The sequence below is a fragment of the Carassius gibelio genome, chromosome B11 (assembly GCF_023724105.1).
Source record: "Carassius gibelio isolate Cgi1373 ecotype wild population from Czech Republic chromosome B11, carGib1.2-hapl.c, whole genome shotgun sequence".
Lineage (NCBI taxonomy): Eukaryota > Metazoa > Chordata > Actinopteri > Cypriniformes > Cyprinidae > Carassius > Carassius gibelio.
In genome coordinates, this window is record NC_068406.1 from 13422840 (window position 1) to 13435203 (window position 12364).

Below are 12364 nucleotides of genomic sequence, written 5' to 3' on the forward strand. Positions count from 1 at the left end.
CAGTATGTTACAAAGTGTTTTAAATCAAGGTGGGTGAGGGCGTTTTCAAAAGGCAGTCCGGTATTAAAATCGCGCACAGTTCCGGCTGTGTGAAAAAAGCCCAAAAGTGGGTATTTCCACAATTAGTTCTAGTCAGGGCTCTGAACCGGTTCAAGGAACGAAAACAAAAACCGGAAACGAATTCAAATTTTATAGTTCCGAACAGAATCGAAAATATGAAATGTCCATTAACCAGTTAATAACTGGAAAATGTCTGCTCAGCTGTGAACTCATCATAGGTAAGTCTCAATGGCAATGCACGGCCCTTAAGAGTTTATCTGAGGATAGTGTGAGATGAATTCAACAGATCACACGCACCTGCAGCGCTTCTGTGAATGGACAAAACAGAAAAACGAACTCCTATAGGCATACATAAAGAGGAATATAGGCATATACACTAAATATATTTCACAAATCATATTGACAGATTAACGAAATGAAAGAAAAAATGTGCTAAATTACAGTTCATTGTGACACATTGCAAAAATTTCATAAAAGATGACGAAACAGGAGAGTAGTTTTCTTTATTTTGCAAAAGCTTTACAGTTTTAATTTTGCAAAAGCTTGACAGCTTTGAATAATGTCTTGCTTCTGTATAACCAACTAGCTTTGGTATGACCATCGCGCCGACACAACATCATTTTACTATATTGAAGTCTGTTCATCATCAAAACAAAATAATAATAGAAACAAATAAATAGTTACACTGCTCCATTCAGCGTGTTTTGGAGAGAAACTAATAACTGTTAATATAATGTTTGCTAAAATTTTGTTTTAGACTACAGGCATTTTAGCTTGCATTATTTCGTAAAGTAATAAAGCATATAAAATGCTACTTGAGCCGTGAAGGTTTTTTTTTTTCACTCAAAATGCAAATGTTAGGCTATACAAGTGTTTTTTTTTACAATGCAGCAAACATTTTTAAATATCTTAAAAATACTTGTCTTGTCTGTACTAAAGACTTGATGTCATTAAAGTGTTCGTTTTTTTTTTTTTTTTTTTTTTTTTTGTAGCCTGCATTGGGCCAAAATCTTGAAAAGATGATGCTCCGACTTTGACTAACCGCAGTGGGTTATTGACTAATGTTAAATCTCTAATTTTTCCTTTTCTTTTTGAGTAAAGAAAGCGCTGTACTTTATTCATATTTTTGCATAATTTTTGGGTTGTATGTCTGTGACCCTGTGCATCTTAATACGAGCACTGCCCATGTTTTATGGACAGGTCACTTATGAAGAACTCTGAGTAGCTTTTATGGTAACATTACACAATGACATAATGAAATACACATAACAAGTTATACAATATATTCACCAATAACACTATTTTTACAGTGAACTACAACTGACAGTTTTTTTTTTTGTCTTGTTTTTTACGGTTAAACTAAAGTAGGGCTGGGTCATATGGCAAAAAAAAAATCAAATAAATTGTCTCAAACTGATTCTCGTTTTTAACTAGTCACCTTGAAAACTTTTTCTTTTTTAACCCTGAAGGTAAAGAAAATTATATTCCAAGTACACATACATGAAGTTGTCAACATGATGTAAATGTTAAACAAATCACCTGTTTGCAGAAAAATGAATGAACCACAACTACATCTTGTACAAACTTGTCTTATATTATGTTTAGAAATAAAAACAAGGAAACTACTTGTAAAAATTCTCAAAAGTCAAGGTAATTCAAATTCAAAATGACTGAATGTATAACGCTGTTAGACTTTTATTAACTATAAATGTTCTATAAAGACCAATAAACTGCAGCTTTCAACCGGTCATCATGATGCAAACATGAATATCAGACAAACAGTAGTAGTTCTTTACTATTTATTTTTTTATTAGACTGTGAGTGCTTTTCCATTTTTTGACAGTTGCGTTTGCATCTTTTGCAGCATTTCGTGCATGAAACGACATTCTAAAAACACTGCACTCAAGTAAAAAAAAAAAGTTCAACTCCCATCTTTTTGCATTTCCATGTTGCATCTTAGTCAACACAAAAGTGCATTCTGTTTGCATGGCACCAAGCAATATATTATAATTGGTCCTTCACAGAGCGCCTCACACTTACACATGAGAGGTTAATTACCAAAATCATTTTGAATCAAATCACCTTTAAATTTTACAATGTAGGCTTAAATGGTTTTTAAATGTCTTTCTTAGTCAAAATCACACCTGTAGAGAATTTGAAATTATAAATCATGTTTTTAAGGTTTTCCAATGTCTTCAAAAATAGGTGAGAGATCATGTTTGACTAATATCGTCTCTCTTTAAAGTCACAGTATCCGTTAGAACAAATAGTTAAAAATCATTTCAGAATATCTTTTGTATAATAAAAGGAAAAGCATACAGCCTACAATTCAGGCTACAGTTGAAAGAGACAACATCCTGCTGGCCTTGACGACAGCTTAGTTTCCAGTGAGCTTTTCATCACACCAGGTGATAAGTGCAACCACCAAGGGGAGCAAGTTATCGTGGCTTACCTGGAAAACTCTAGGTGTAGTATATTTGAGACCTGACTGCCAGAAGCTGAATAAGAAAATTACCTTTCATTACAAATGAATACAACAAAAATCAGTGACAACAGAGGCAATAGGATGAGGAAAATTGTTTATAATTGCTCCGGCCTTGATAGTTGCACCTACTTTACCTGGCATTGTTGTTTCCTGCATTTGAAAAGTCACATCCTTTTCATTTAGGTCAGTCTTAAGTTAAATGCACCATTAAGGCAGCAGAACATGTTGCGATAAAGAAAAGCATCAATGGCAGCTTCTGTAATTGCTTCTACCACATTGTTCTATTCAGCAGCCCAATGCTGCCATTTGGCCTTTCAGTGAGGCAAGAGCAGCCTCAATTTCGGCCATACAACCTCATACTCTTGGACTTTTGTCCTTGTTCCTTTTCCTACATCGCTAATTTTAGAGACACTTACTGTGTGCGAGGATGTCTTGCCAACAGAAGAAGTCATCCTGTGACATTCAGACAGGATTCCAACTAAATTTCCAAATCTCAATCAACAATTCCTGCAGTACCACAGCGGTACTGTCTACCCATCACTGTGGGAACATTTCACATTAAGCTGCTCAGACTCCCCTAGTCCAAATGTAAGAAGGTAAAGAGAAGGCAGGGGGCTGTCAGAACAGCATGAGAATGAAAGCTCCCTCTAAAATCCATCTAGTTGTTTTGGCTCTGGATGTATAAAGGTAACTGCAAAAGCTGCATTTATTTGTGCTTGTTTGGGCTTATACTCCCTCTTTCCAGCTCAAATCTTCTAAATTTTTCATCCTCAAATGCATTCTTGCAAGTCCGCATCAGAGAAATCAATCTGGCGTCATAATTAGCAGTAATGAGAGTCATTGTCACATTATGAGCTGCACTAAAGTCCTTTATTCTCCCAGTCGCATACTCTATTGCTCTGTCCCCCTTCCTTACTGGAGACAGATGGGAAAGCTAAATGTTTAGCCCAGGACAATGTCTTCTGAAGGGTAGCCTGGAACGTCATCCAACTAATTTGTACCCCAGCACTGGCAACTGCACCTACTCTGCTAAACTGAGGTCTATGTCTCAACCAGAACAACTTGCATAAGCTGCATTTAAAATAAATAAATACATAAATAAAATCAGTAATATTTTTAGATTTTGGTCTTGACATGCACTTATATATAGGTCACTAAACATGCATTGATTCATTTGTCACACCAAGACTACTAAACTTCTGACAAAATAATCTGTACAAAGGAAAACTGCAGAGCAACTTTAAAGAATGTGACACTAAATTTGTAATTCATATTTATGGCACCCGAAAGAAATAAGAAAACTCCCAATAATAAATGTTATTTATTTATTTGCATTGACTGTCCCATAAAGATCCTTCAACATCCATGGAAACTTTTCTTTGTGGAGGAAGAAGATTCTCTAGATTATGAAAATGTTCTTCCCAATGATTACTCAATGAAAGGTTCTTTTATTTAGAAACACAACATTTATTCCTCATTGGAGTTGAAGGCTTCTTTCATGAACTCAACTATTCTAATAGCAAGCCACATACCCAGTAACATTAAATGACCACTTTTTAATTTGTCACATTAACCTTTATATTAATAACATCTGGTGGGGCGGCAACGGTAAAGTGAGGTTTTACATCTCCACTTTCTTCACATACACTTTGCCATAAGGCATGGTAAAGGTTAAACATTTGTAAGTCTTGAAAAAAAATTAGTTTTTAATCACCATCATCTTGACAACTAAAAACATTTTTTAATAATAGGTTATTTAGAAAAATACACTTTCCGAAAAAGTAAGACTAAAACAAGCATTACTTACTTTCCATCTGTTAATAAAATACACAAAGCAATGTAAAAGTTTATGTTTAATTATAGGGAAACTGGAAAACATAGGCAAGAAATTAAAGCAAAAAGAAAAAAAAAATCAAGAAGGTAAAGTCATAGTTGGATTTAAAAGTAAAACTTAACATTTCCTTTCTTCTTATCACATCAGTTTCTTTATCAGCTATATGCAGCTCATCTTAAAATTAAAGATGGGACAAAAATGAACTGGTTATGAAAGCATGTGTTTAAAGGTTCTTGAAAATGGTACTCGTCTCAATGCCTTCTTTTCGTGGTGTTATTGTGACACCTACTGGTTAATACAGGTACTTCACTGTACACAGTCATTTGTCATACAAGATAAATGTAGAATCAAAGCAAATTACTAGGTTATTTGGAAGTCATCTCTTCTTTCCCAAATACAAATTACCTGCCAAGTAACTTGTGAGGAGAAAAAGGAACAGTGATTCTGTATAAATCTCCAGCTGATGCTCTTACAAAAACAATGTAAGAGTGGTCAGCACAATGGTCAGTTGTGTCAATGGTCACTAAAACTGGAGTTTTACATTAAAAGGGTCAGAAACCAGAGGAGGGAACAGTTTAGTCTTTTCCAGGAATGCAGTAAACATCATTAAAGACTAAATGAGTTTCAAGATAATCCATGGCTTCATCCGAAAACTTAGGCAGCTGACTTGCTGCCTCATGAGGTAATGACTTTGCAGGCAGTGTTTTTTGCTCGAAGGAACTTCATGAAACAGATTTTGGACAGATTTCTGAGGCAGCGTAATGGTTTAATGATCTACAACAAAATAGAATTTTTGTGATAACTAAATGAATATTTAATTACTATAATACTGATTTCTCGCTAGAACTAACATCAAACGTGCAAAAGGTTTATCAGAAATATACATTTATACACAAACTGAGCACCAAACACAACTTTCAGATGGCAAAACCTTCAAAGGCAGCATTTTAGGCTTTTCGGATGCAGCCCACTACTGAGCTAAAACACTGCCTGTGGACCACCTGTGGTCTGAACTGTTCATTACAAGTTCAGCTGTAACAACCCACAGTAGGGGAAAGAATGGTCTCTTAACAGTCACTACATTCCACACATTCTGAAAGGAGACATCATTCTGATAAAAGAAGTGCGCTAATGTCTTACACTCTGTGACTCAGAAAGGGTGTGTTGATGAAAACATCTCGACTCTTAAACAAATAGCCTACCTCTCATCTGTTTAGAGTAAAACAAATCCCATATTTTTGAACAGTTTATTTGGAAAGCACCTAAAATAGTAGCTGTGTTTTATCTGTTTTCTTGATTTTTTTTTTTTTTTTTGGGGGGAGGGGGGGCAATAAAACCTTTTTAAAACATATATACAGTGCCTTGCAAGAGTATACATATTCCTTTTATTTCATGTTTTGCTATTTTGCTGCCTTATGTTAAATTGATTTGCCAAAAAAACACCTAAAGAACTCGCAGACTTTGAGAAACAAGATTATCTGGTCTGAAAAACCTCAATTCCACGCATAATATTTGAAGGAAACCAGCACTGCTCATCAGCTGCAGAGTACCATCCCAAAAGTAAAGTGTGCTGGTAGCAGCTTCAAGCTGTGGAGCTGTTTTTCAGTGGCAGGGACTGAAGAACTTTTCAGAGTAGAAGAAAAGCTCAACATGCACCAAAATATTGAGATTAGCTTAATGAAAACCCAGTCTAGAGCACTGGCTTGAACAAAATCAAATATTTCTGGAGAAACATGAACATGTGCATCTGCCCCCATCCAAGCTGCAGAGATGTGAAGAAGTGATCAGGTGAAGAGAAGAATGACAGATAATTGTCAAATGCTGATGTGCAAATATTGTTGCGTCATACCCAAAAAGACTTGTGGTAAAGTGTAAACACAGTGGGCTTCATTTAAAAAATGATGGTACAAAATAAAACTGGGCATTCGGTCGTTTTAACCCAAAACTATGAATTTTTTAATATGGACGTGAGCGGTGGCTACGATCAAATCTCACACCTGATCTCAGCTCACGTAGGCAACTTTTTTTTTTTTCCTGACCGTCAAACAAAGTAACCAGTAAGATTAGAATGTCTTTTTTTATACATGGCTTTAGCTTTATATGCGCAAATAGCAGCGTAAACAAAAAGACCATGAGGATTCAATCATCACATCATGCACCTGCAGCACTTCTGTGAAAGGAGAAAAACTGAAATGAAGTCTATAAAAGTAATAAAATAAATAGGATTAAACTAAATATATAATAAGCTATAATATAATTAACAGATTTTAAAAAAATGTGCAACAAGTATAGGCTACACTAGTTTTTCTGACAGTCTTAATGCATTTTATTTCTTTCAGGGTGCTTTCAGGGGGTGTTATATTGACAATTGTTTTCTGCTGCCACATTTATCATTCCTACGATGAGCTTGGCGGCATACAAATGTTTAATGAATCAAACGTGAACTCTGAAATTGATTTGTGCGCATGGATCTGAGCTCATTTCTACTTTAGATTGATAAATAAGGCCCACTGTGATACAATAAAGGCGTTGCGTTTTAAAGAAAACTATTATATCTGTTGAAATTTCATTTCATCAAAGAATCAAGAAAAGTTATCACAGCTTCCATAAAGATATTTAAAAAATTCAAATCTTTTCAACATTTAATATAAGAAATGTTTCATGAGCATTTGCCATCACAAAAATAAATTAAATTTTAAATATACTGAAAAGAAAATATTATTGTTATTATACACAATCACTGTTTTTTGTTTTGTTTAGTTTTTTGTTTTGTTTTTCAAATAATTGCAGTCTTCTTTCTAAAACAGTTTAAAACATCATAAATATTTTTTGTTTGAAAAAGTGTATACAACTGATATTTTTGGATATTTGGCGTCAAATGTTTTTAAACCCCTCTCCTAACCCACATGGTGATATTTATCCAAAAATCTGATATTGGCACAGTGTCACTCATCATGTTGGTTGGCCATTCAAAAACAATACTGTACCTCCACCAGCACTAAAGCAAGACTGGATAATTCTGTCTTATCCCTGAGCTAATTTTATCCTTTGATTTAGCACTGGCAGTCAACAACTAAGTTAATGGCATTGAAAGAGGGCTTCAATGTGTGTGGGTGTGTTTTATCCATCTGTCTCTCTGCTGTCTGTTTTAACATAAAATCTAATTGTTGCTGTTGCTTAAATCCATCTAAAAACAATCATCATGCTGTCAATTTTAAGAAATGTCTACAATTTGCATAAAATAAGACATCTGATTTCTGAAGAAACAAAGAGCACTGACAGAGCAGATACATACTAACTTGACAAAGTTCTTATAATGCACATAAATTCTTTGTGTGGATATACCTTGAAATTCACTGACATTTTACACTGTAGAATAATGAACCAGTTTTGTCCTTCTAAAAGAATAAAATGACATCATTCAGCCTCACCAAACAATCCCCTGCATTCCAGTGACTCTTAAAAACATCAGACATAAAATGTGCAACAACTTTACCTAACGTTACTTTTTACAACAGCAACATTTCTATTTCTGACATTAATCCATTTCATTTTCTTAATGTATCAAAATTATTAAATTATATAGCAATTCAGTATATATCATTATATAATCACTCTATACACAAACACACACACACAACTATAAAACATAAGGAACCATAATTATTAGACCTTGACTATATATCTAAATTATAATTTAAAGTGGTGTCTCTACACTCTATACAATTTGTCAACATTGTTGGGCTATGAAAACAATTTTAAAATCCACTCAAAATCTTACTTCCACATTTCACTATATTTGAGTTCATCAAAGCTAGGCTGCTGTTTGGGATGATTATAGTTTAATTTAATACGTGTTGTGGTTGTTGATTGTTTTGCTGAAACTTTTTTTAAGTCATTCATTCAGTGTTAGATATGTCAATACTCATTACAAATATTTGACACGTTATTTTAATATCCAGCAGTGCTGGCCCATATAGAGTGACAGACAAGAACATATTAACGTACGAACATAAAAGCAAGACATTGGAAAAAAACAGATGAATACGTAAATATTTAGCTAATAACTCAAACATCAGTGCTTCAGTACCAGAGGCCTGACAGCAGTGGGGACATGTGATAATTTACTAGAATAATAACCATTTATGAGAACACTTATAACCGTTTCAAAAAGTGTAACTTACAAATTTAGGTTTCTTCTCTCCGTCATCCCCACTTGAACTGCCCTGAGATGACACTCCGACTCCAAATCCTTTTTTTCGATGGTTTTTTTTCCCCCTCCCTTGACTCGAGCCTTCATGTCGCTGCTGACGGTAGTTATCCATGTCCAGCTGAAGATATATTTCTATTTCTACCAAGTTTTGTGCGGAACTAAGAGCTCATGATATCCCAAAATTGACCGTTGAAAGAGACGAGCACGAGCTCGGATTAAATTGAAGTTCTCGAGGTAACGTGTGCACGAGACGCACTGGTTGAGAGTTGACAGTAACGTAGTTGTTGTCTAATACGTCGGTAATCCAATTGCCAGCTCTTTAGATCCCACTAACACCCCCTTTCAAACCACTAGACTGACGTAAGTGTTAAAAATAATCACCCGTGGGACAAAATTGACAATTTTTTTGATGTTTATAAGTTGTCCAGTTTAATAAAAGAAGAGTGGTGACATGGAATACGAAGAAATGTTATCAGGAATATATCAGGAATCTGAAACTCCCGCCTCGGAAACAGCCAATGAAATGCAGCGGATTAAGTAACACGTGATGTTCGACAAAGCCACTAGAAAGCAAGCCTACACATAGTAGGCACATATGCCTATGAGCACCCTCTATGTGAGCACCCTATGATGACCACAGACATCTATGCCCATGAGCCTGAACGGCTAAAGCTAACGCTTCCGGTCTTGCAGTATGAGGGAAAGGACCAGAGGCCTTTTTTTACTGATGTCAATTGAGAAGAGGATACACTGCATTACGCACAACGCACAACGAGGATACACTGCATTACGCACAACGCCTTATCATTTAATGAATGGACAGCATATCTGCTAATCTTCAATATGTTTTACACTAAATAATTTTGGATTAAACTATTTTTAGTAGTGATTGGAAATCAAGGCTTTCTGAACCGTTTGAGACTTTCATGAAATTGTGGCTGGGACTGCGGTTCATTACTCGAAGCTTTTAATACAGTGCGAATTAGTGACATCTGGTGGCCAGACTTGGTTTCTGATACTATTGACCAAATCTAACAAAACATTGTGGAGCAGAGGATGGTTTGAATGGGTTTTTAATCGGTGCCAATATGTGTCATGCGTAGTCCGTTCAGCGGATTCACATACCGATCAATAATATAAAATATACAAGTGTGTGATTATTAAATTAATAATTGACGTTGACTAGTAGCAAAAATATTTTGGGTGAACTGTTTGGGGTCTCAGAGACCCCAGCTATAGAACATGAAAAAATGCAATAGAGGTGTGACAGGCATTCAGTTTCTGTCTGGTGTTGAGGTTATTCTAAACTGTTCTACCGAATCCCAAATAAGTGTAAACACACACACACACACACACACACACAACCAAATCATTGTAAAGTCAAACACAAGAGTCATGCGAAGCACCAATTTTTTTAAACCAGCTGTCCTGACCTTCCAATGACATTTGAAGCTTCAAACGTCACCGCTCAGGTGGTATTGTCATTTAGATACAAGAATCGGATCCTCGGTATCAATCGTCCCATCACTTATTTTAAGGGTTTACCACAGAAAAAGTCACTGACCTTTTGTGACAGGTGGGTTTATGGCACTTCCCATTCATTCCTATTGTAGCCGGGTAAGGTATAGCCCAGGAATGATTGACTGGTGTCATCCCAGCCTGTAAACCTATCAGTGTCCCTACTCCTTTGTTATTTGGTTAACATGGTTTAAATCATATGAATCTATCAGTGTTGGCATTGATACTATAAGAAGGGAAGGGTTTGATTACTCGGGATGCATCATCCTTGATACAAGACCATTGTGGAAGTACATCATTATAAACAAAGGATAGGGCCTGCTGCATCTACCTGTTGCGTTTTAACAGTTAGGCCTTTTTCAGCATGCTAGTGGCTGTGGTCTTGCGTGGTGAGCAACCATGCATTTGCTACATGGTGTAACTGCACATCCAGGGGTTTCCAGTAACTTGGTTGGAGACTATTGTTCAACAATAGTCTAACTACACCACTGCTTTTTTTAGTGTTTGTTGGATGGCTGCTTTAACTTCAACTTCTTAAACGTCTTGGTTTTATTTTGGTTAACTTTTGTTTGTATGGTCTTTATCTTGTTTTCTTTTATTCAGCCGTGAGCATTCATTCATTAACTTGTCTGGGTTAGCTGGGAGGCCTTGTTCAGCCATTTTTTTCCTCCGGTTGGTGCATATGACTGCTCTTTTATTTAGTTTTTCTTTGATTGTACAAGTAGTTGTCGACTTTGTGTATGTGAACTCCTTTTGGAGTAGATTTTTCTGTTGTGGTATGAAAGTGAGAATTAGTATTATTATTATTATTATTATTTTAAATGTGTCTTGACGTTTGTATTAGTTAACCATGTTGTCATTTAGGAGTATAAACTTTTAAAGTGGAGGTTGTTGTCTTTTAGTGTGTCCACCGGGAGTGCGGTGTTTAGCTGATTGTATTGCTTTCACAACTGTGTGGTGTGGGTATGGTGTGAGGTGTAAATCCAAAAGGCCCCCGCTGGTCACTTCTCTCCTCCTGGTAATTCTGTAACTGGTAGATTTGTGTATCTGGCTTGATTCATATTCTATCCAAAAACATTTTTGTGTATAAATAAATTACCTAATTTTTATACTTTGTCTATGTCTCCATGCTCACCCTGCCTTTGGCCAACGAACCTGTGTGCCCTTGTATAGGGCTGTTTTGTCCAAGTATATTTCAAGTGGGGTAGTCGATTTTTAGATGTTTTAGTTTTCGTTTCATTGAAATCTTGTTTTGTATTGTAATTCATTTTAAGTCATCTTGAGGACTACATTGTCTTATGGGTTGTTCCCCCTAAAATTATGATAAAATAAACACACTGTGTATTATGTATATGTAAATAGCAATGTTTTATACTTTAAAAGTAGTAAAACAACACAATCAGGGCACAAATGTGTTTAGAAAGCCCCCCCCCCCCCCCCCCCCCGCCTCACAGTGCTTTGGTCTAAATGCCTGCTTTGCCCTTTTACATCACCTAAAAGAAAAGTGAGAATGAATCCCGTGCATCACCTTCAGCAGGCCCGTAGCCATCTGTGATGTCACCAAAGTCCAGACCTCGTTAAATGTTCAAAAATAGAATTTGTCCTCTGAATTACTCATTTACCGTTAAACTCCTCATATGAATGTATGGATGTCATGTTAAAAAAAAATTGGGTTCTTGTTTGTTTAATAGCAATATCTGGCAACACTGCAGGTTTCGCCTGAATCTAAGCTGACATTATCAAAAAGGCCCATGTATACAAACGGTATAGACAAACAATATTATTATCAGTCAGAAACGTTATCAACAATGTCAAAAATAGTAGCATTTAACACAGTGCACAGATCTGTAGAACAAGTAGGTTACAGAATGAGATGAGACTGGCAAACACTAGCCATGAAGAAGTCATTGCTATTTCATTCAGTATAGTAATTTCATTTTTCACTAATCATGCTTTAAACATTCACAAGAGCACTAGACAATGTTATCAGCTATTTATCAATGGTTATTAATAAAAACTATAACAGTAAACATGCATTATAATAAACAACTGATAAAATTATTCTCTCCTAACTAGGATGCATGCTTTCAGGTACATTCATAATCCTGGGTAACTTTTTTTGGCTGTTGAGGTTAATAATTTCACCACCATCAACAAATCTAATATTGTCTCTGAGTTTCCATGTTCCATTACTAAAATTAGCCATGGTTTCAACACAAATAAAACCAAAAATCATTGTTCTTGTAGCCGTGGA

At 35.6% G+C, this 12364-nt stretch overlaps 1 protein-coding gene across 1 annotated transcript in view; it reads right to left on the reverse strand.

The window, feature by feature from the left end:
* LOC127968161 (protein diaphanous homolog 3-like) overlaps positions 1-9078 on the reverse strand; it is a 331343-nt gene extending 322265 nt beyond the window's left edge. The window contains exon 1 of the mRNA XM_052569110.1: positions 8564-9078. Coding sequence (XP_052425070.1) covers positions 8564-8704 — 141 coding nt within the window. The 5' untranslated portion in view covers positions 8705-9078. The remainder of the gene's footprint in view (positions 1-8563) is intronic.
* Between the last annotated feature and the right edge of the window lie 3286 nt (positions 9079-12364).